This window comes from Nyctereutes procyonoides, unplaced genomic scaffold (genome assembly GCF_905146905.1).
Source record: "Nyctereutes procyonoides isolate TBG_1078 unplaced genomic scaffold, NYPRO_anot_genome, whole genome shotgun sequence".
Taxonomy (NCBI): Eukaryota; Metazoa; Chordata; class Mammalia; order Carnivora; family Canidae; genus Nyctereutes; species Nyctereutes procyonoides.
This window is the reverse complement of record NW_026575146.1, coordinates 54,174,207-54,197,990: the sequence shown is the minus strand read 5'-3', so window position 1 is coordinate 54,197,990 and position 23,784 is coordinate 54,174,207. Positions and strand designations below refer to the sequence as shown.

General features: G+C 39.3%; 1 protein-coding gene and 1 long non-coding RNA gene across 3 annotated transcripts in view; one reads left to right on the top strand and one right to left on the bottom strand.

Annotated features, from left to right (window-relative positions):
• PTAR1 (protein prenyltransferase alpha subunit repeat containing 1) overlaps positions 1–14,372 on the bottom strand; it is a 53,177-nt gene extending 38,805 nt beyond the window's left edge. The window contains exons 1-2 of one of the 2 annotated variants that reach the window (XM_055311094.1): positions 14,201–14,372; positions 2,697–2,866 (exon numbers count right to left, since the gene is read on the bottom strand). In XM_055311094.1, the coding sequence (XP_055167069.1) occupies positions 2,697–2,866; positions 14,201–14,286 (256 nt within the window). In that variant the 5' untranslated portion in view covers positions 14,287–14,372. Of the gene's footprint in view, positions 1–2,696; positions 2,867–13,878; positions 13,917–14,200 lie in introns of those variants that run through there. The other variant, XM_055311095.1, reaches the window with a different exon arrangement.
• Positions 14,373–14,497: 125 nt separating this feature from the next.
• LOC129499726 (uncharacterized) lies at positions 14,498–19,445 on the top strand. Its single transcript, XR_008662447.1, has 3 exons — positions 14,498–14,630; positions 17,446–17,561; positions 18,189–19,445. It is a non-coding gene; the product is annotated as an uncharacterized LOC129499726 (long non-coding RNA).
• The last annotated feature ends 4,339 nt before the right edge of the window (positions 19,446–23,784 follow it).

Genomic DNA, 23,784 nt, shown 5'->3' with positions numbered 1-23,784 from the left:
GCATTTAAGTCAGTAGACTCCATGAAGGAGACTGCCCTCCCCAATGTAAGTGGGCATCATCCAATCTGTTGAGGATCTGTATACAACGAAAGGAGGAAGCAGGTCTTTGCCTCTTTTTTGCTTCCTGTCTGTCTGCTTGACTTGGGACATCTCTTTTAATCCTTTTTGGCCTTTTGGTCTTCAGACTCAAACTAAATTTTTATCACTGGGTGTCTTGGGTCTCCAGCTTGAAGAAAGCAGACTGTGGGACTTCTCAGCCTTCATAATTATGTCAGCCAATTTGTCATAATAAATCTCTTTATACAAAAAGTTTTCTAGTGGTTTCTCTGGAGAACTCTAACCACTACAGATGGCTTCCAAACATCTAAGGAATTCAGCACATTAATGAGAGCATGAACTCAGTTGGGTTAAAAAAGAAAAAAAAAAATCCATACTAAGAATAAAAGTCACCTTCAGTTACAGAATACATTCCTAGGTGATACCTACAATTTGGGGACGATCAATCACATAGACACTGACATTTCTGAAATTCCTACACTGAGAGCTTTCTTCATTTGCTCTTCTTATATGTTTTCTACAAAAACAGCTTTAAAGGTACAGCATTTTCACGACTGCTTTTTCCTAATATATTTTTTTTTCTTAGCAATATTTACCTCTGTGTGATAACTACTTCAGTTCACAAGTTTGGTAGAATTTTCTAATGTTAGTCAGCATTTTCAGGTATCTTTTTTTTTTTTTTTTGTCATTTCCTCACGGAAGAAATTCACTTCCATATTTTTACTGTTAATACACAACCTGAGTAGTATGTGATACCACACCGAACTATGCTATAACCACCTACTGAAAAAGTGAAATAAAAAAGTGTTTGCACGAGGATATAGGTTGATCTTCTTCCTGGGTCTTCTTGGGCCTAACAAGATTAAAACTTAGTGATGAGAAGACTCAGCAAAGCCTGCAGTACAGTGTCCAGAGAAACAAGACACAGGGAAATAGAAAAAACTAGAAGGCTACAGGGAGAGGGCAGGCTGGGCTAACATGCATGAAAGTGTAAAAAATAATGATCTGAAACAGCATTAACAGTAGCCTTTGACATTTTAAAATTTGTACTGTTTCTTCTCTACTACAAGAGCATCATCATTCTGTCTCCCCACCTCCCTAAGCTTGTTATGTACTGGCTCAATTATACATTTTTGTGCACCAGAACACACACAATATATCTGTGTTTGGCAAAAAAACAAAACAAAACAAAACAAAAACATTTGATGGGATTCATATGGTGTTATTTTGTACCTTAATGTTACTGAAACTTACCATAGATTTCATAATCAAACTATCTACTTTAGGGGGTTGGGAGAATGAAAGAGGGCCTAACAACGGATAAATATTCTTACCTTTAAATTTATGGCTAAACTTATACCTTTGGGTTTATATCACAAACTTAAGCTATGCCATAAACTTAAGCATAGCTTTATAAGAAATATGTATCAGAGGACTAACTGAATGAAACACAAAGAAAACTGAAATTATTTCACACTAAATCTTCAAGTAAGAGCCCTTTTCTATTGGTCTAGACAGGGAAAAGTGCTATTATGACAGTATGTTAGGACAATGATAAGAAGAATACAAGGAAATCAGTATGTCATGGCTTTGGCAACACTCCACAAAGAGATTGTTTTTCACCCAACTGTAAGCTTCTTGAGTAAAGACAACATGTATTATTCATCTTTTTATCCCCACAGTACTTAGAACACTTCTGGTATGAGTAGGCTCATGGTAATGGCTACCAAACTGGTAATTAAAATTCTCTAGGAAACAAAGTTCTTATCCAAATTAGCCTCCAGGCATACTGAACACTTCGGAAGGTACAGGCTGTATATGGGAAGGGGCAGCTTTACAAAAACCATTAAGAACCCAGTTTTGGATGAGTACTCTACTTTTTTTTGTTGTTTTAAATCTAAAAAGTAAAGGGAATTTGTGTACATGGAGACTTAATAACACATATGGGGAAAAGCTAAGAAAAGAGACTGGGTAAGATGAACTGAGACTGCCCCATTCAGCAAAGAACTGTCTCAGAAGAGCAAAAGAAGTGAATGCTCGGATGGTTTTCTTATGTTTATATCAGCATAGGAAGAGGACCCAGAGGGTGGAAGCTCAATTGGGATTCACAGCACAACAGTACCTCCCATAAATCACTGAGCTGGTTCATAGTGTAACTTCCATCATTATGCCTCAGTTATCCCATTTGGTCTGCTACCAAAAGGAGTTTTATTGCTTACAGAATTCCTAAAGGATAAGAAACCAGAGAAATCTGAGCTTTTAGAGATTGGAGTCATCATCTGTGTATTTTTCAAACTTTCTTTTATAGCCATAGGATGGATGTCTTCTTCAAATAAAATTGTATAAATAACCCTAATATATAAGAAAGTTAAAAAAAAAAAAAAGTAAAATCAGAACTGCTCTGATTTACTGTCCCAGCTGCAGTAGGTACCCTGGAATCCTGTATCACTATGGATGCAAAATTTGAAAACTACTGACAGGTCCAAACTCATTTGACAGAGAGGTTAAGCTGCCACCCAGGCAGTGAATGAAAGAGCCTGGACTGAAATCTAGGAATACTAATACCCAGAGAAAGTTCTTCTCCGCACAGTCCATGCTGTTTCTAGAAAACAAAGGAAGAGAACAGAGTTCATACTTACCGTCTTTGTTTAGCCATTGTTTTCTCATTCTGTACAAAAGGAGCTTGTTGTGGACATATGGTAAGAGGAACTTGACACACCAGCTCTCCACACCAAGTTTGTTTTCAACCAGGACTATGGGACTCCGGTTATACCTAGCTTCAGGACATGGGATCAGGCCAATTTCATCTCTTAAATAGTAAAACAAAAGGAAGAATTAAGAATAAGACTACTAGTTTTTTCAACATTTTTCCAATACTACAGAATATTAAAAAGAAAAGTAACATATTTCCCTTTCTTTCTTTTTTGTAAAGATTTATTTATTTATTGGTGGGGGGGGGAAGGGCAGAGGTAGAGATTCCTCAAGCAGATTTCCTGCTGAGCCATGGAGCCTGATGTGGGGTTCAATCCCAGGACTCTGAGATCATGACTTGGGCCAAAAACAACAGTTGGACATTTAACCAACTGAGCCACCTAGGTGCCCCCATATTTCCCTTTCTTAAAAATATTATTTAGCTCATGTGCTGGGTTAGTAGAAATTTTTTTTTTTTAAGTTTTTCAATATACACAGGAGTACAGGAAAATTAGTATGCTGACTTCCTCTGGACTAAAATGAAAATTGGTCTAATCTTTGGATGGATTTGAAAATGTCTTTCAAATTTTTAAATTGCATATATTCAGAGCCTCAGCAGTTCTACTGTTCAGAAATTATCCCATGCCAAAATAGTCAATAGGATGTTCACTGCAACACTGCAACAAAACTGGAAACAATCTAAATATATATGGATATAAGATTGGTATAATAAATATGGCTAATCCATGTGGTAGAGGTGTACAAAAATGAGGCAGATCTGCAAATGCTGGTATGGAAAGGATGCCAAGATAAATAAAACCAGAAGAAGAGCAAAATACCAGTGTATGGCATAAAGCATATTGTATAATCTTTTTAAAAAAAGGTTTCCAAGAAATTTTAGAGGAGACAACGAATTTTTTTATACAGTTTAAATTTTCTGATCATATGTATATATTATTTCTATCTTTAAAAAATGTCAACAAATGTACTTATGCTTGCCTAGTAATGTATGTGTAACAGATAACAAAAGTTATCTGGTCAATGAGATTGTGGTCCATTTTTTCTTCTGTATAATCTTTTTTATATTTCATTGAATTAAAAAAATAAACATGCTGGTAAGTGCTGTTAAAATACAAAATATATTTCAGAATTTAGGTCATTTACCTTTAAGGTGGCATCTATGTCCTTCAATCTGCCTCAACTTAAATTGAAAATTTACATTTGAGGCAGAGATTTAACAATATGTACAGCAGCTGACTTACATAGTAAAGGAACCAACAAACATAAAAATGGTTTTGCAAAACCTGCATACACCTTTCAAATACAAAGATATTTTTTGATAACTGCCTACTTAAAAAAGAAACTAAAAAACTGGTAACTAGAGGAGTTTATGTATGACACTACCCATTACATCCCTGGGATTCCCCAACCAAGAACACAGTACTTTGGTAGATATAAGAAGGGGAAACAGGTACAATTACAGGTTATAAGAAAAGCCCTCTTTTTTTGTTAGGCCACCATTACAAATTGGTGGGAGGCTCTGAAATTAAAATAGAATCTCTCCTGGAAACTCTACACTAGACAGCTCAGAGGTAACCTACTTTCTACTGATCATTAATGACACACAGATACATCAATAAACAGGGGTACTCTAGGGGTTAGGTCACTAACCATTCTTTCAAGCTGATTTCACTTGAAGTAGATTTTGAGACCCAAGACTTTTTGTCCTGACACCTGGCTCAAATGATTCAGAGGTGTTTTGATTATACCACATCAGGACTATCTAAGCATTTTCTGAATAACACAATGTACCGGGAAATGTGTGAGGTTCTGAAAATGCAAAAATGAATAAAACAAGGTGGTGCCAAGCTTCAAAGTGCTGACAGTTTTGATGAAAATTGTATCAATATCTATAATAAAATGTTAATACTTTGCCATTCCAGTCATATAAATAAAGTTTTGTAGGAAGCATGAATCAATGCTGAGAGCCCACTTGAGCTCAACATCCAGTATTTCAAAATGTTTTTGCAATTGTATTTGGTTAATGTGAAGTCTACCTAATTCACCATCAGGACAACCGGCCACATACAGAGCTATCTCTAACACGGGTCTTGAATCTCTGGTATTTTCTGGTATTCAGGTTTTACTATATGAAATAGAACATTTAAAAGTTAAACTAGAATTACAGGAAAAACAACAACAACTCGGCAGAATTATTTTGAGAGCCTGTTGTCTGAGATCTAATAACCACTTACAACACCTCAAAGAACTGCCTAAGTCAACAGTATGAATGCTAGAGTAACAAGAATAAACAAGAATCAAAGATCCTACCTTTGGGTACAGTCCATGGGCGGGGGGTGGGGGGGTGGGAAGCAGTAACTTAAAATCATAATGTAAAAATCTGCCTTGTTCCTTATTTACGACAAAAATAAAATGTCCTGTTAATAATTCAGTACCTAAATGAAAGGACAGAGCCATCTGCACAAATAAAAAACACACTTCTTTAGTTGGGTACCATTCTTCTGAGAACTAATTTTAAAAAACAAGAATGCCTTGAAAGAGCAGATGCTCAATTAACTGCTCCTGAAAGGCTGATTATCAAGCTTTCAATGATAATATTCAAATAAATCACTTTCAAGGAGTATCACTTCTTGAATCTCTAAAGGAACATTATCTCTGACTTCCTTCTAATGCAGTGGGTCCAAGCCCTAGCTGTCATTATTTTACATATTGTATATTTACATATACATATTTTGTATATGTATATACATATGTATTTTATACATATACTTATTTTACATATTATATATTTACATATACATATTTTGTCATTTATTTTGTCATTATTATGATATATGTATTTATTTCATTTGGTGTCTACAGACCATAATTTCATCATTTGTAAAATGGTGGAATTGTATTACATTGCTAAATAAGGAAAATGGACTGCTAGGTCTCCTCCAGCTTTTTAATTCTGACTGAGAAACCTGACAGTTATTCTCATGGAGGGAGAATGACAGTGGCCATATCAGGGAATGTAAAGCACTAGGGAAAACAAAGGATGAAAAGAGAGGTAGCAGGATATAGACTAAAGCGCTCCATCTTCCAAGATCCAGGGTCCTAGCTCTAGCCTCCTAACCACTGACAAATGGGAATGTGGCAAAGTCACCTGTCATCGGTATCCTTATCTGAAATACAGGAATAATGCCTGTTAGGAAGAGCAAATAGTACAAGGTAAGAATGTGGAAAGCTATGAAGTGACAGGCAAAAGATGAAGTGTATTATTTAAAACTCAGTTAAGAGCCTGAGGCCAACCAGAAAAGTTATTTGATTAACAGATGGGAGGGTGAAGCAAAAAAGTTAAGCTTTTGTCAAGTGATTCGACCCTAAAATACAACACTTTGCTGCTTCCTAAAAAATATAGCCTATACTTTATAAAGATAGGTAGGTCAGTAAGCTTCCAAGTAACAGAGTATTTGACTTCAGATTTCTCCTAAGCTGAGTCCCTCAGGTCATAGTCCACTTTTTTTCAGACAACTTAGAATAGGATTCCAGAATTATTTTAAAATTGGAAGGAACCTCATTCCCCCAGTATCGCATTTTTATCAGACAAGGAAACTAAGGTCCACTGGGGTTATGATGATTATCCAAGGTTACATTGCTAATGTTAAGTTAAAAATCTGGATCTCTTAATAGTCAGCCCAAAACCCATGACACTAAAGATAAAAACATGAGTGAAAGCAAGCAGGATTTATTTAAATTAATTCCTTCTACATTTCTGGCTATTGAAATTCTAATTTCATAGGCAAGAAACATTAAAAGACTCAAGAGAAAAAACAGTCTTTTTTGTCCTTCTACACCACTGTTTGGATATGCATCCTTTCTTTCTAAATGTTTTACAAAAGTGGAATTATAGTAGACATACTCCCCTACAATCCTTTCCCCCTCTCATTTATTTATATTTAAATTCAAGTTAGTTTACTAGAGTATGTGGGACCCAGGAAATTTAACAAAAATCCCCTACCCCTGGACAAGCAGAGCAGGACTAACTCCATTTTGTGCTGCACCTGCCACCTCCTGTATGACCCCCACATGACCTTATTGCTTAAGGCGCTGCCCCACCCTAGTCAAGCCGCTGGGCACACCCTAATCAGAAATCGGCTCATTAACAATGTAACCCCGCCTTGTGCCCGCCAAAACTGCGCTGCGCCGATTCTGAGCAAAATAATAGGCCAGCTCAAATGGATACTATAGGGTAAAATGTAATTCAATCGGCCACCTGCCTGTGGACCAACATGACTGCAACTTTCTGCCTATGTTACAATCCCATTGGCCACTGGCCCCTATAAAGCTGCTACGCCTCTTAGTCTCGGGGTCCAAGTCCCTGCTCCGCTGTGTCGGGTATACTTGGACCCAAGCTCAAGCTTGTAAATAAAACCCTCGTGTGTTTGCATCGGTGTCGGCTCCTTGGTGGTTTCTCGGATTCGCAATCTTGGGCACAACAGAGTACAGTATTGGTTTTAAGAGTAAAATTTAGTGATTCATCATTTACATACAACACCCAGTGCTCATTACATCAGGTGCCTTCCTTAATGCCCATCATCCAGTTACCCCATCCCCCCTCCCACCACCCCTCCAGGAACCCACAGTTTGTTCTCTATATTTAAGAATCTCTTATGATTTGCCTCCCTCTGTTTTTATCTTATTTCTCCTCTCCTTCCCCTATGTTCATTTGTTTTGTTTCTTAAATTCCACATGAGTGAAATCACCGGACATTTGTCTTTCCTGACTGACTTATTTCGCTTAGCATAATACACTCTAGTTCCATATACATTGTTGCAATCTTACCACCCTTTTTAAAAACTAACAATTCACATTAAACATCTTCCTACATAATTAATTTTTATATTTTTAATGGCTGCAAGGAGTGTTCTATAAATACCAAATACATCTTCCATTTCCTTGTGAAATAATGTTACAAGAGAAATTTCTGACTCTTTTGCTAGCACCAAAACACAGTCTTTTATATTTTTAGGTTTCTGGCAATTTAGATTCCTGATATTTAACAAGGACACTCAAATAACTACCTGCAGTAACAACGTCATAGGATTTTTAAAGACATGAAGGTCTGGGATGATGAAAAAGTTCTAATATTCTCAAGGAGACACTATGAGGCTTGCTTTTTTAGGTTACTTTTGAAGGCTGCTCCAAAAACAAAGCAAAATGGAATGAACCAAAACATTAACTTAAAAAGATCATACACAGCATGGTACAGCTTTCTGAGTGCTTCACAGTGGGGATCCACTGACTTCCAAATGAAGTTCAAAGTTCATGTAACACTGATCCTGACTTTGTTCTTCATGTTTAGACAGCTTCCCTTGTCAGCACTTTTCAGAAACATCATCAATTACAGTAGGCTCACATATTATTTTCAAAAGTAATATCACCCAGTTTCCCTTTTAGGAGGAAAGAATGGCCCCCAAATACTAAACTGAACCTGTAATGTGGATGACTGCATAGAAAACACAGCCCAAGGATTCAGGTACAAATCTTCTTAATCTAATAGTTATTTTGGGAGTACCAGGGTGGCTCAGGTGATTAAGCATCCCACTCTTGATTTCAGCCCATGTCATGACTCAAGTCCGGTTCTATGCTCAGCTTGGAGTCTGCTTGAGATTCTCTCCCTCTCTCTGCCCTTCCCCACTCATGTTCTTGCTCTCTCTCAATACATAAATAAAAATCTATTAAAATAAGTTTGTTTTCCCATTAAAATGGAATTCTTTCCAGAATGACTAAAAAGAAAGTTAGCAAAATATCTAAAGGAACTGATCCTTTCATATTGATAATTAAAACTTTGATGGTGATTAAATTAAGGTATTTCAGGGATCCCTGGGTGGCGCAGCGGTTTGGCGCCTGCCTTTGGCCCAGGGCGCGATCCTGGAGACCCGGGATCGAATCCCACGTCGGGCTCCCGGTGCATGGAGCCTGCTTCTTCCTCTGCCTGTCTCTGTCTCTCTCTCTCTGTGTGTGACTATCATAAATAAATAAATAAATAAATAAATAAATAAATAAATAAATAAATAAATAAATAAATAAAAATTTAAAAAAATAAAAAATAAAAATAAATTGAGGAATTTCAGAAACCACAGGCTTTCTCAATTCTGAAGAGTACTAACGGTGTATCGCTGAAATTATATAACTGGGTTATTTTAAAAACAGCCACAAAAATTGCTACTGCCTATTGAGTGTTTTGTGCAGTGCTCTGTGTTTCATTTATTCATTTATTTCACACAATCTTACAAAGTAGGAATTTTAACCCATTTTATAGATGAAGAAATAGTCTTAACTACCAGTCCCTAACTGACAAGCCAAGATTCAAATCCAGGACTGTCAGATTCTTTTTTTTTTTTTTTTTGGACTGTCAGATTCTAAATCCAAACTTTTACAAAAATACTCTTATTTAAATAGATTAAAAAATCAAGTGTAAGGAGACAATTAAGCCTTGGGGTTTCTTATTCTTCACTCCCACTTAAAGATGTGCCTTTCCTTACTATTCCTTTACTCCAAAATTTCCAGTGGGTCCTATGCACTCCCTAGGAAGTCTATTTTCCCTGAGCCAACTCTTATCCATCCCTCACGTCCCAATTTAATTGCAATTTCCTCAAGAGACTTGTTTTGAGCTTCTCCGATATATTAGGCCCCTCTGTTATTATTCCTTCAAAGTATCCTTATTCTTTCAGGTTCTTTTTATATTCTGTGTGTAGATTTGTTCCAATGGGCCAGGGACCAGGTGTGGTATGTTTACCAATCTTTACCCCACTTCTAGCCTGCATACCCAGAGACTAGAATTCTGTCCAATACAGGTGCAAAGAAATTAAGCTACATAGTCTAGGACTTCCATAATTTGACTATCATTTCAATCACATTTTGCTACTCTGGGTTAATTTATAGTTTCATGTAGAGGTCTATGGCTCTCCCTCTGAGACTATAAATCCTACCCAGCCTTCAATGTTCAGCTAAAAACCCACCTCCCCTAAGGGCCCTGGCCTAGCCTTACAAAGCCTTCCTCCCATGCCTAACACACTCACACAGCACTTGCTCACCACGCTGCTAGTCCAGCCTTTATCACCACCTGCTTTGCAAGGTTAATTTACTGCTCAAGCAGGTGGGTCTCACTTCTCCACCTAGAGCTACTCTGTGCAATACAGTGGTTACCAGGCATATACGGCCACTATGTATAAGTCAATTCACATTAAAAATTTTTTTAATTCAGTTGTTCATTCACATTAGCCATATTTCAAGCACTTAATAGCTAAATATAGCTAGTGACTTCCATACTAGGCAGCATAGATATAGGATAATTCCACCATCACAGATATTTCTGTGCCGTGAGTATAAGAACTGTATTTCATACTTCTTCGTATCCTATACTGTGAGGGTAAGTACCTACATCATCTCATAAACAGTGAGGGTTCAATAAACATTTTAAACAGTAATAAAAAAAAAAAAACCCTTGGTGGGTAAGAGACCTTTGACATGACCCTAATAACACCATAAACATCTGTCTTCCACATTGGAAGACATGGGTCTATACATTAAGCTATTGTTGGTCCCTGGGTCAAGCCTTCAGCTGTTGTTCCAATGGTATTTTCCAAGAGTCAACCATACAAACAACATTTGTATGGTATTTTTCAATTTATAAAGTACTTCACATTCAGGTATTCAGTTGGCTGGTATGGTTTTCTGAGGAATACAGAAATTTAGGTTAAATCTAATATTTACTTAGTGGCAGCTAAGGGCCAGATATTGTGTGAGGAGATTTACCTGTGTTTTCATCAACCTCAATAGAGCAAGAGGAAAAAGAGGTCGACAGAGGGTAACCTATGCATATCTACCAGTAACAAAATCCACATCTTAACCAATGTGTGTTCGACAACTCCTGGCGAAGCATTTTTATAGAAACCAAGTCAATATGTTTAATGGAGTGAATATTGTCTAATAAAATTAGTTGTCTATCTTGTGTTTGAAGAATAAAGGAAAACAAAAAGAATGAAAAGCTTCTTTGTATAGTGCTGAAAAGTGTTATTAGGTAACTAATTTTTGAGATAATGCATTTTTTTCTTTTAATAGAAATATTGCCTATTTATTTTAGAAGAGGGTTAGATTAAGAGAAGAAGTATAGGCAATCTTAAAAATCCAAACCAGAAGACATTTTTAAAGATGCTGTGTGGTGATATTACTGAAGATATTGTTATTGTGGGACATATATACTGCAATATGGCTGAAAATTACTATTTAACAGTGAGTTAAGCTATTTAAATTCTTCAGGTCTATATTATGAATCATTTTAAATCATTTCAAATGTTCAACCTATTTCAAACTTTTATTTATTTTTTTAATGATTTTACTTATTTACTCATGAGAGACAAAGAGAGAGGCAGAGACATAGGCAGAGGGAGAGGCAGGCTCCCTGGAGGGAGCTGGACACAAGACTTGATCCCAGGACTCTGGGATCACAACCTGAGCCAAAGGCAGATGCTCAACCATTGAACCACCCCACGTGCCCCTATTTCAATCTTTTAAATCTTAAACGGCCCAAATGTTTATTAACAATCTTAAATTTTGCATCGATAGCATATTAGGGAGCTTTCACCATGAAAAATATGATTGGGGGCCATTAAAGTCCTTTATGAGTTTCAATAAATATGATCCAGAAAACGGAGATGTGTTCCAAAGTGCACTCAACCAATCAAGCTCAGTTTCTTCAAATAGAAAACACTGATTTAAAAACAAACAAAACATTTGTTTTAGACAAAGAGACAAGTGGGGGAAAAGGGGTAGAGGGTTCAAAAGTGAGGGGAGGCAGAGCGCTAAGCAGGGAGCCTGTTGCAGGGGCAGGGCTCAATCTCAGGAACTGGAGAGATGGAGAGATCATGACCTGAGCTGAAACCAAGAGTCAGAGGCTTAATGGACTGAGCCACCCAAGCACTGCTGATGGGCTTTTTCAATCTATCTCAAAGAGAAACTATGATTACTGTACTTATTAGGCTTCTTTCTAATCTCTGCTATAATTTCTTCAAGAAAAACAACATCAATGATGAGAAAAATAGGCCCTTCACTTATCCAAACTTTTTTTTTTTTTTGGAGGTTGTCTCTTATTTACACTAAAGTTTTCATTCTCAAAAAAAAAAAAAAAAAAGACTGAAAGACTGATATACAAGGCATCAAAGCATTCTTTAAAAGACCCAGTACCCACTATGGTTACTGCCAGGAAATCATTCCAAACATTCATTTTAAAAAAAGGCAGCAGTCACAAGGGGAAAGGAAGTGGACACTGTCAGAGGTGGCAGGTGTGTTTTGAGGCCAGCAGTGTTGTTTTTAATGAAGCACTATTACAGGTCTCCAATTGTGTGCCACAAGGGAGTGAGACATCTGAGGGCTTAATTTTTTAAGCAACACTTGAAGGAAAAGAACACTTCATTTAGATGTAGGTTTGGTACCTCCTTTAGGGCGAGAAGCTGAAGGGTTTAAAACGGTTTAAAATGCATAAAGAGAATAATTCATGTGTTCTGGTTTAAAAAAATATTAAAAAAAAAAAAAAACTCTTCACGAACAATTAGAAAAAGTGGAAATACGGTAATGTAAAATTGGATTCCATGTTTCTTTCTTGCAGGGAGGGAGGGGGGAGCAACAATTAAACACTGTTGCTTCTGCTTCTCCATCTTCTTTTGTATACCGTAGACAGAGCTTTTAATAGTTTTTCTTTCCACTCCTTACATTAAAGCATAAGTGTCAGAAAGAATTCGGTCTCCTCTGGTATCTTCCGGGAGTACTCCAAGGGCCGTGAAAAGGAAGGAGGGAGGGATAAGCGTGTCAGTGCTGTGGTGTCCTACTTGAGAGAGGGCAGCAGTGTCTGGATAGGACAAGAGTTAAAATGTTCCCTGTAACTATGAATCGGATAATGCTAAAATGATAAAAAGTGTCAAGGCTTCATGGGCTATACAACAGACCCATTCCATGCCTCCCAGGACCCTGGGATATATTGACCTGAGCCAAACAGACGCTTAACCCACTGAGCCACCCAGGCGCCCCCAGAAGCTACTTTCTCTCGCTTTCTTTTTCTTTTTTTTTTTTTTTTAAGATTTTTACTTATTTATTCATGAGACACACACACACAGAGAGAGGCAGAGACACAGGCAGAGGGAGAAGCAGGCTCCTCGCGGGGAGCCCGACCTGACCCCGAGGCAGATGCTCAACCGCTGAGCCACCCAGGAGCCTCCAGAAGCTACTTTCTCTCGCTTTTTTTTCTTTTTTTAAAGATTTTTACTTATTTATTCATGAGACACACACACAGAGAGAGAGGCAGAGACACAGGCAGAGGGAGAAGCAGGCTCCTCGCGGGGAGCCCGACCTGACCCCGAGGCAGATGCTCAACCGCTGAGCCACCCAGGAGCCTCCAGAAGCTACTTTCTCTCGCTTTTTTTTTCTTTTTTTTTAAAGATTTTTACTTATTTATTCATGAGACACACACACAGAGAGAGAGGCAGAGACACAGGCAGAGGGAAAAGCAGGCTCCTCGCGGGGAGCCCGACCTGACCCCGAGGCAGATGCTCAACCGCTGAGCCACCCAGGCGCCTCCAGAAGCTACTTTCTCTCGCTTTTTTTTCTTTTTTTTTAAGATTTTTACTTATTTATTCATGAGACACACACACACACACACACACAGAGGCAGAGACACAGGCAGAGGGAAAAGCAGGCTCCTCGCGGGGAGCCCGACCTGACCCCGAGGCAGATGCTCAACCGCTGGCCACCCAGGCGCCCCCAGAAGCTACACTCCTGAGAATGCTCTCTGTTCACCTTCCAAGCGGGATGTTTCACGCGAGTCCCTCCACGGTCTTGGGACAAGCGAGGCGAAAGTCCAAAAAAAAAAAAAAAAAAAAGAAAGAAAGAAAAAAGAAGCCGCCGCAAACTACCGCTGGCGAGGAAGCTGGCCCCACCGGGGCCGGACGAGCGGTGGGCGACCGCCGCCCTCCCCGCGCCGCGTGCCCATCGCCGGCCCGGGATGAACCCCAAGAGTTGCGGCCGCAAAGCCTCGGCAGACCCACACCCACCCCGCGCGCGCCCGTGCACCTTCAACGGACGGAGGCTGCGGACGGACCCACGCGTCAAGTGCTCCGAGTTGCGGGAAGTCCTAGCGGACGGGTCGGGGGCGAGCGAAAACAGTCTCCCGCCGCCGAGTTTCCGAGGTCACTTTCCGGTAGCGGAACGCGGGCCCTGCGGCGGCCGAGCGCAGCGGGGCCCGGCCGGCCCGGCCCGGCCCGGCCGGCCCCTCCGGCCCCCTCCGGCCCCTCCGGCCCCTCCGGCCCCCTCCCGCGACGTGCCCCCAGCCGGCCCACTCGAGGCCCGGCCCCGCCCCCGCCGGCCCCGCCGCCCCCGCGGGGCAGCGACTCACATGTGCGGATTCCTCCTGAAGGCGTTGGTGATGTCCTTCACCACCCGCTGCACCAGCACCGCCACCTCCTCGCTCGTCTCGGCCATGTTGGCGGCGGCCGCGGCGGCTCGGGCGCGCCTCCGGGAGAGCGCCGGGCGGCCGGCGGGACTTGCGCGGGGAGCGCGCGCGTGTGCGCCGGTTTGGCCGCGCCCCCGCCCCGGCCCCCGCCCCGGCCCCCGCCCCCGCCGCCGCCGCCGCCGCCGCCGCCGCCGCCGCCGCCGCCGCCGCCGAGCACTTCCGGGTCACGCCGCCGGCGGCCGGGGCGTGGCGCCCGCTGTCCTTGCAGGGCTGCGGCTCCCCTCCGCCGGCGGGTCCCCGGCTTTCGCTGGTAGCTGAGGTTCTGAGAAGCGTCCGGGAAGATGCGGCAGGTTCCCTGGCAAAGTTAGTTGAGGTCGCTGTGTTGCACATTTTATTATAATTCCTGGTTCACTCGGGCCCGAAGAGGGACGGGTGCTCAAGTCTGAAGCCTGCCCCTCCCCCTTCCCGGCCTCCCCGTCGCTCTCCCGTTGGGGGAACCGGCCAGTCCCGCGAGCTAACGCTGCACGGTGCAGCTGGGGGCAGGCCCTCCCGAGCGGGGAGCCCCCGGGCGCCCGCGGAGCCTCCCCGCGGTGGTGAGACCGTGCTGGGGACCTCAATGCACCCGCGCGTCAGCTCCGGCCCCTTCAAGCCATTTTCAAAAAAAAATTAAAAAAAATTTTGAAAAATTAAGTCATGCATTAAAGGAAGAAAACGGAAAATTTAAGTTACTTGCCACCTGGATACAAGGAGCAGAACGTACAGAAATATTTCTTAGATTTTTCTACTTTGAGTGGACTTCGCTTTGTCCATCATTTGGCGCGCTTTGCATGTTGCATGTCAGTTTTAGCCTATTCAAAGTGAGAAAACCAAGACCTTGAAGTTTGCTCTTTAAGTGGCCGTTAACCTTGCTACGAATAATTTTTGTGAGGAAAGCTAGCTTCGTCGTTCATTTGGGTTTTGAAATGCCATAATTTTTGTAGATTAGATCTCCCTTCTTCCCTCTTCTGTGATAGGGAAATCTAGGTGCCTATGATTCAGTTCTTTTTACTTAATCCTTGAGATCTGAATCTTTTTTATAAAAAAGACTTATTTTATATTTTTTAAAGATTTTATTTATTCATCAGAGAGGGAGAGGGAGAGGCAGAGACACAGGCAGAGGGAGAAGCGGGCTCACTTGTAGGGAGCTGGATGCAGGACTCATCGCAGGACCTCAGGATGAGGACCTGAGCCAAAGCAGATGTTCAACCGCTGACCCACCCAGGCATCTCTAGAAACTTTTTTTAGAGCAAGCTCATAGTCTTTTTAATGTGAAATAATGCAGTACATTTGAAGTAGGGATGATGATTGTGAAAGTAAAAACCATACATTGATTGCAAGATTCATAAAGCATCGAATGAGAAATAGGAATGATACTTATGGGTATATGTAGGGGACAGTACTCCCTGGGGGTATGTTTGTAAAGGTTAGACACTGCTGTATGGACACTGGCCTTTTTGTTTTAAAAGAAATGAAATAGAACTTTCATGAAATTGTATGAAAGCAAGATGGGACAAGTTTGAATTAGTAAAATCAAACAAACCTTAACCTATTGACAAGTTCTGGCATGAGGCTGAAGCGACTGAACGGGTGTTTAGATTCCCAGGCCAAGGATTAGGTCAAATATCCCAGTAACTTAAGAACGTGATACCAATTCTCAAATGGTTTGTGCTACAACTGGTAAGTCTTCTCCCTCTTCACTTCTAGGTTTACATCCTTTCCTAATAAAAGTGGAATATAAATCCTGACTTTTGGGGGCATCACACTCAAAAATATAAAATTTTTTTCAAGGACTATTTTTATCTTAGAAATTAGTGAGATTTTAAAATTTCACTCTCAAAAAAAAAATAAAATAAAATAAAGTAAAATTTCACTCTCATAGATTTTACAGTGAATTTTGAAGTCCTTTCCCCATGGTAATGTTGTTTATTTGAAGTCCTTTCTCCATGGTAATGTTACACAACATAGAGTGTAAGTAGTACTAAACATATTCTTACCATGTGCTACTATTTACAAAAACAATAAAATTCTTTCCACCACTAAGAAAAAGTAAATGTTCAATTTTAAATGCTTCATGATATTACCATTATAACTATATATTATATGCCAAATTTCAACGTTATCACTATCATAACATTTAAAATCCAAGAACTTACTAACAAATAGAAGAGAAATAATAATGCTAGTTGAAAAGTTATAATATCAGTGTCTTTTTATGAATTCTTATGAAAAGTCAACAAGAGTAGTAATCATTTTTGAAGTTTTTTTTTAAAGACCAAGAAAAGGAATAGAAATTAATAAATTTTAAATAACATGTGCATTAAACTTAGGAGGGTTTTGGTATACCCTTTGCCATGGTGTGTGGGTTTATTTTCCCCAGACAAAATTTCATAGACAATTAAATACTTTTTTTTAAGTCACAAAACCATGAATATGAATGCCATCTATTATACTTAGTTGATATTGCTATCCCTTCATTATTCTAATTGTTGAGAAAAAGATGGGAAAATGCATATATCATCTTTAAACTGTGAAGCACTTTATAAATTATTGCTTATTTCTGTGAATAAAGAAAGCCTCATTATGAGTAAATCAGTATTAAACACAATAGTAAACCAAAACAACTCTGAATACTAACTTTCTTTTTTTTTTTTTTTTTTAATTTATTTATTTATTTATTTATGATAGTCACAGAGAGAGAGAGAGAGAGGCAGAGACACAGGCAGAGAGAGAAGCAGGCTCCATGCACCGGGAGCCCGATGTGGGATTCGATCCCGGGTCTCCAGGATCGCGCCCTGGGCCAAAGGCAGGCGCCAAACCGCTGCGCCACCCAGGGATCCCATGAATACTAACTTTCAATGTGAAACTCTGTTGTTTAACATTTTCAAGGGAAATTATTATACTGCGATCGTAATTAACCTGCTAGTTAACACATGAAGTTTTTTTAACCTGACAAAGTTGGTAAATGTTATCTAGACGCTAATGATGAAAATGACCTTAAATGTCCAATTAATTAAGCTGTATCAGAATCTGTGAGGATACTAGTTGCATAATAAGGCTTTTGTTGCTGAGTAAGTGATGTTTTATTTTTCTTGACATTTGATAGTTTGAAAATGTCAACCTTTTGCTTTGCCCTCTTCTTCGTACCACAGAGGCCCAGCAGACTGATGATGTAATAATCTTCAGGAAAGAAGAGAAGAAAATGTCTGAGAGAAACAAGAAAAAGAGCCAGTCCAAGACCTGCATGTGGAAACAGCTAGGGAGATAGGTACGTTTCCATGCTACAATGAATGTTTCTTATGTATTGAAGATGTCAAATTGTGGGACTTTTCTTAGTACTATGCCTTTTATTGGATGGTGAAATGAAAGAAGTTCCCAATTATGAGTACATTCTTAGGGCTCTGTTCTGCTTTATATTTTATTTTTTAGTATAAATATTATAATAATAAAAACTACAGAGTTGGGTTAAAAAATCATAACTAAACATTTAGAAAGTTAGTAAAACTTTCATTTTGATTACAGAAATAGTTCAGTCTGAGACTTCTTCAGTAATTGCCTAAAAGTAAGGCAAAGCTGTACCTCCCCTTCTTTCATCTCACTTACGTGAATTTTTCAGCTCAGATATTTTATCACAAAAACATCTTATTTCTCCTTTTCTTCCTATTTCCATGTTTAAAGCCAGTGCTGAGACTGATCAAAATTAGCATTAGGTCAAAATCGCCCATAGGAGATACTGAACTTTGTTAAATATTGAATTATGCTCTAACTTGATGCTCTAACTTGCAGTATAGCATTTATAGAGAAGTAGAGTCCTGTAGTCCAAGTTTTAAGAAGGAATGCCAAGGAGTAACTCCCCAATTTCTTCTGACTTTAGGCATTTTAATTTCTCTGGTAGGTCTCCCAAATCCCCAGTGATGTGCAAAAAGGACCGTGCAAAAGATGGAATACTGGGTTTATAGAAGGAGAAGGCCAAATACCATTCCTGAGAGGATGAGAGTCCAAGCAGTTGTTCTTATTTATTCCACAAATTTTAGTGAGTGTTGCTTTGTATTGTGCCAACTGTTGGATATACAGTGGTGGAAAAGCAGACGTTATTCTTGCCTTCTTGTGGGAATCAGTCTGATAGAAGAGATATACAACATTCAAATAAACACACAAATATATAACAGCAAATTGTAACATGTGGCACAAAAAGGAACAGCAAAGTACCGTGATACATGTGATCGATGTAATGGTGTGGAGGTAAGTGCATAGCTTTAGACAGTGTGGCCAGGGAAGTCTGTTCTGGGTGGTGACCTTTAAGCTGAGACATGAAAGATGAGAAGGAAAAGCAGGGAAAGAGCCTCACCAGCAGCAGAAACAATGTGTGTGAAGGCTCTAAGAAGAAAAGAGCCTGCATAAGTGTCTCAGGAATTGAAAGAAGGCCAAACTAATAACTTTTACTGACCTAACAGTGTCTGTAAAGTGATTTCAGGCTCAGTCTTGCTGTCATCTGAATGTCAACTATGAGCATGATTGCCTAGCTCCAGTTTTTCTTTCTATATCTTTTGTGTTTTTTATTGTGCTACACTGAGCAGCTCACCATGGACAGCTCACATCACATGGTTATCTGGTATCCCACGGGTCAGATATTTAGTCTTGGGAGCCCAGTAACAAGCCTAGAACTATTTCTCAGAAGGATAATGTTTATCAGAACGAGAGGAATAGGCTTTTTTCCCCAAACCCTAAGGTATTGCCATGATTCTTCTCCCTACCATTGGATCTTCTGGGTCATATGGCCTGAGGTCAGCATGCCTGGAAGCTCTGGGATCCATTCAAAACTACGAGTCACTGACTAAATTACTCAAACTAGAAAATTTCAATAGAGGATATGTTGCCTCCTAAATCCAAAGTGACCCATGTGTCTCTTTCTCAGTGGTGGAGTGTACAAGATGAAGCAACTTGCCCTACTTGCCCTTCACCCTGATAGAAATATTGTGACTTGCCCCAGATGACTGAACTCTGAGCAACTTCGCTATGATGTCAGTTTTAAGGATTTATCTTCTATGCTCTGTCATCTGTTTTTATCAAGGAATGTAGAATATTTACTACTCACTAAACATGAAGTCAAATACCTCAGAGGAAAGAAGGACTCAAACTGTCATTGTATATTCATAGACTTTTATATTTTTTTCTTGTTTTATATATCAAATGTAATTAACAGTTGTCTTTTTTTTTTTAATATATTTATTTATTTATTCATAGAGACACAGAGAGAGAGAGGGGCAGAGATACAGGCAGAGGGAGAAGCAGGCTCCATGCAGGGAACCTGATGTGGGACTCGATCCCGGGTCTCCAGGATCACACCCTGGGCTGCAGGCGGCACTAAACCGCTGCGCCACCGGGGCTGCCCACAGTTGTCTTATTAGTACAATATCTTTATCCTTCTACAGAATGTCAACTTCATAAGGGCTAGAACCCTGTTCATCCTGTGTGGTGCATCAGCCCTGTACCTTGTCTTGCATATAGTGGGCTCCCTACTAGTACTTTTATTTTTTTTTCCTCCCTACTAGTACTTAAATGAACGGATAGAAGGATGGGGAAAAGTAGTAGAGGACAGAGTAGCCAATACAGAGTACAGATACAATAAAGAAACAGTGGAGGAAGTTATGTAGGAATTTAATCAGAGGCTTAATAATGAGGAAACCTGAGGCCATATTTTAGCAGTGGTAGTTTCTCCAAAAAGCCACAGGGAGCCATTGAAAGGGTTTATGCTTCTTTGTTGACATCCACTCATTCTTCACAAGTACTCTCATTACTCTATACTTGGTTTAGTTATCCATACTTATGTAAATAAGCACACATATTTGTACATGCATATTTTGAGTTTTATCTTGTGATACAATGAGAGGATCCATTTCATTTTTAATTTTGTTTTCTTAGCACTAGCATATTACATGAACATAATAAGCCCTTCGAGATTGGTTAAATGAATAAACAAAGGCCCAATTAAAATGCTGCCTCCGCTATGAAGCCTTCTTTGATCAGGCAGCTAGAAATGCTCTTCTGCCTTCTTTTTTTTTTAATTTTTTTATTTATTTATGATAGTCACACACAGAGAGAGAGAGGCAGAGACACAGGCAGAGGGAGAAGCAGGCTCCATGCACCGGGAGCCCGACGTGGGATTCGATCCCGGGTCTCCAGGATCGCGCCCTGGGCCAAAGGCAGGCGCCTAACTGCTGCGCCACCCAGGGATCCCGCTCTTCTGCCTTCTTAAACTCAACTCCATTGTACTCTGGGTAGTCTTTGCTTTTCCTATATAGTCTTGTTTTATGGGATTCTCAACTTTATTTTTGTATCCCAGCAAGAGTACAGTTTTTTATATGAGGCAGACATTAAGTATTTATTTATTGAATGGAAAAAGAAAATATGTTTACTCTTTTGTTAATGTTATGGATAGCAAAGAATTATGCAATGAAAATAATAACTTAAAATTTATAATTCAATTGTCATAATTTCCATAGATTTATTTTATTCTATAATGCTATTTTCACAAATTGAGTAGATGTGGATGGGATAGGAAAACTTGTTTTGGAAAAAGTTATAAATCATGTAAGTCTTTAAAAAAAAATTTTTTTTTTAGATTTTATTCATTTATTCATGAGAGAGACACAGAAAGAGAGACAGAGACATAGAGGGAGAAGCACGCTCCCTGCAAGAAGCCCGATGCAGGACTTGATCCCTGGATCCGAGATCACAACCTGAGCCAAAGGCAGATGCTCAACCACTGAGCCACCCAGACATCCCTTTTAAAATCATTTTTAACAGATAATCAAATACATGAAGTTCACCCTTTTAAAGTGTAAAATGTAGTTTTTTAAAAAATATAGTTACAAGGTCATACAACCATCACCACTGTGTAATGCAGAACATCTTCATCACCCACTACTGAATCTGGTTCTGGTGTAAGATTTGTCACTTCAGATACTGGGGGATTTTTGTGTATTTGTTTTCTTTCTTTTTAGCATGCTTTGTAATTTTTTTTTTTTTTTTGAAAACTGGACATGATATATGGGATAATTGAAACAGAGGGAAATGGGCCTTAAGTAGAAGGTTTTGTGTTGATGTGATTAGGAGCTAGGCTGTCTGTCATGTTATAGCCGTAGCTACAGCTGTTAGATGCCACATAATTCAGTTTCCTCAGGTGTATTTTTTATTTACTCTCCCCTGTTTGAGATTTCCCTAAGAATTCCTTCTTAAATAGAATTGGTGTCTTTCCACTCCTTCGGTTATAATCCACTTATTATTACACTGCACCTTTGCTGATGTGGCGCTAAGGTGTTGTGGGAGAGGAATTATTCTCTAATTTTATGAATAACACCCTGTCTTTTAGTGAACCTGAGCACTTGGGCTGTGACTTTCAGAAATACTCCTTAGCTTTTTTCTTTTTTCTTCTTAGGTTCAATAGGGAGGATTTCAAGAGGGGCTGGAGTTGACTAATTGCCCTTCTCTAGGTCATAAAAGGGTCTAGAACAGCATTTTACCTGAACCATTGGCCTTCATTACAGAGAATGCTTTGGGTGTATTTCAAAATGGTTACTTAACCCCTCCCTGTGACTAAAATGGGCAGGTATTTTGGGGGATCATTACCATGAGGAACCTGGTGGAGTTCCTTGAGGTAAAATTCATAAGAGTATTTGGGTTCCCCTAAGATTGGATCCCAAAGGAGTTTCTCAGTTACATTCAGCCTTCAGCCATTTGGATCCCAAAGGAGTTTCTCAGTTACATTCAGCCTTCAGCCATTTGTCAAGTTTATCACTGAAATATTCGTAACAGTTAAAGACTCCAGCATCTGTTGCTCCAGGTAAGGTGATCTCAGCTGTGCTTCCCTGGATTTGGCTGCCTCTTAAAATTTCTAAGTGACAGTTTTTCCTGTGATCTTAATTCCCTGATGGTCTAAGAAAAGGCATGTTGTTTTCAGTTTGTTTACCTTTCATCTTGTTGTAAAGATGGGAGTGAAGACTTCCAAACTCATTATATGTTAGAGCTGAGACCAGATGTCTTCCACACTTTTTATTAAAATGCTAAGTAGAACATATTTAGACTTTGTGGGGTTGTATGGTCTCTGTTCCAGTTACTCAGCTCTACTGTTGTAGCCTGAAAATAGCCAAAGGCAATACACAAATGAATGGTAATCTATGTATTGTTTTTCTGTTATTTCACCTATTTCTGCTCTAAGCTTTTTTTTGTTGTTTTGTTTTGTTTTGCTCTAAGCTTTACTATTTACTTCTTTCTGCTTATTTTTATTTAATTTTCACCACTTTTTGGACTTTAACATGGAAGGTTAGGTTATCGGTGATACACACACACACACACACACACATATACATGGGTATTTACTGCTATACTTTTTCTTCTAAGCACTGTTTTAGCTGAATCTCATAAGTTTTCTGTATGTTGTATTTTCATTTTCATTCATCTCAAGGTATTTTCTAATTTCCCTTTTCTTTGATCTGTTGATTATTTAAGAGTGTATTGTTTAACTTCCATATATTTGTGGATTTTTCTAGTTTCTGTTACTTAGGTCTTATTACATTTTGGTCAGAGAACATACTTTGTTAATTTTCATTTTGTCAACGTTATTGAGGCTTCTTTTTATGGCTTAACATAGTGGTCTATTCCAGAGACTGTTTGTACTCTGGAGAAAAATATGTATTGTGCTGCCATTAGATAGAGTGTTCTGTAGATATCTATTGGGTCTAGATGGTTTATAGTGTTAATTCAAGTGTTCTGTTTCTTTGTTGAACTTTCTAGGTATTCTTTTTTTTTAAGATTTTATTTTTTAAGTAAAAAAAATATTTTTTACTTGTTGATGAATTTTGATGACCACAAAATTAGTCCTTCTTGAATAGAATTGGTGTCTTCCAATTCTACACCCAACCTGGGGCTGAAACTTACAACATCAAGATTATGAGTCACATGCTTCACCAACTGAGCCAGCCAGGCACCCCTTTAGTTGTTCTTTTAATTATTTAAAGTGGGATATTGGGGGCACCTGGATTAAGCATCTGTCTCTTGGCTTCAGCTTGGGTGGTGATTTCAGGGTAATGAGATTCAGCCCTGCACCAGGCTCTGTGCTCAGCCCAGAGTCTGCTTAAGATTGTCTCCCTCTCCGCCTGCTTCTCCCCAGCTCACACATGCATGTGTGTGCCCTCTCTCTCAAATAAATAAATCTTAAAAAAAAAAAAAAAGCAGGGATGTCTTTTTCAACAATATTGTCATTTTCTTTGAATTCTGTCAGTCTTTGCCTTATGTATTTTAGAGCTTTGTTGATTGGTGCATAAAAGTTTGTAATTCTTACATCTTTTTGATGGATCAATCCTTTTATCATAAAATATCCTTCTTTGTCTCTAGTAACACGTTTTGTCTTAAAGTGTATTTTTTCCTGACATTTCCCATCCTTTTCAAGTTATTTATATCTTTGATTCTAATATGTGTGTCTTGTATGTAGA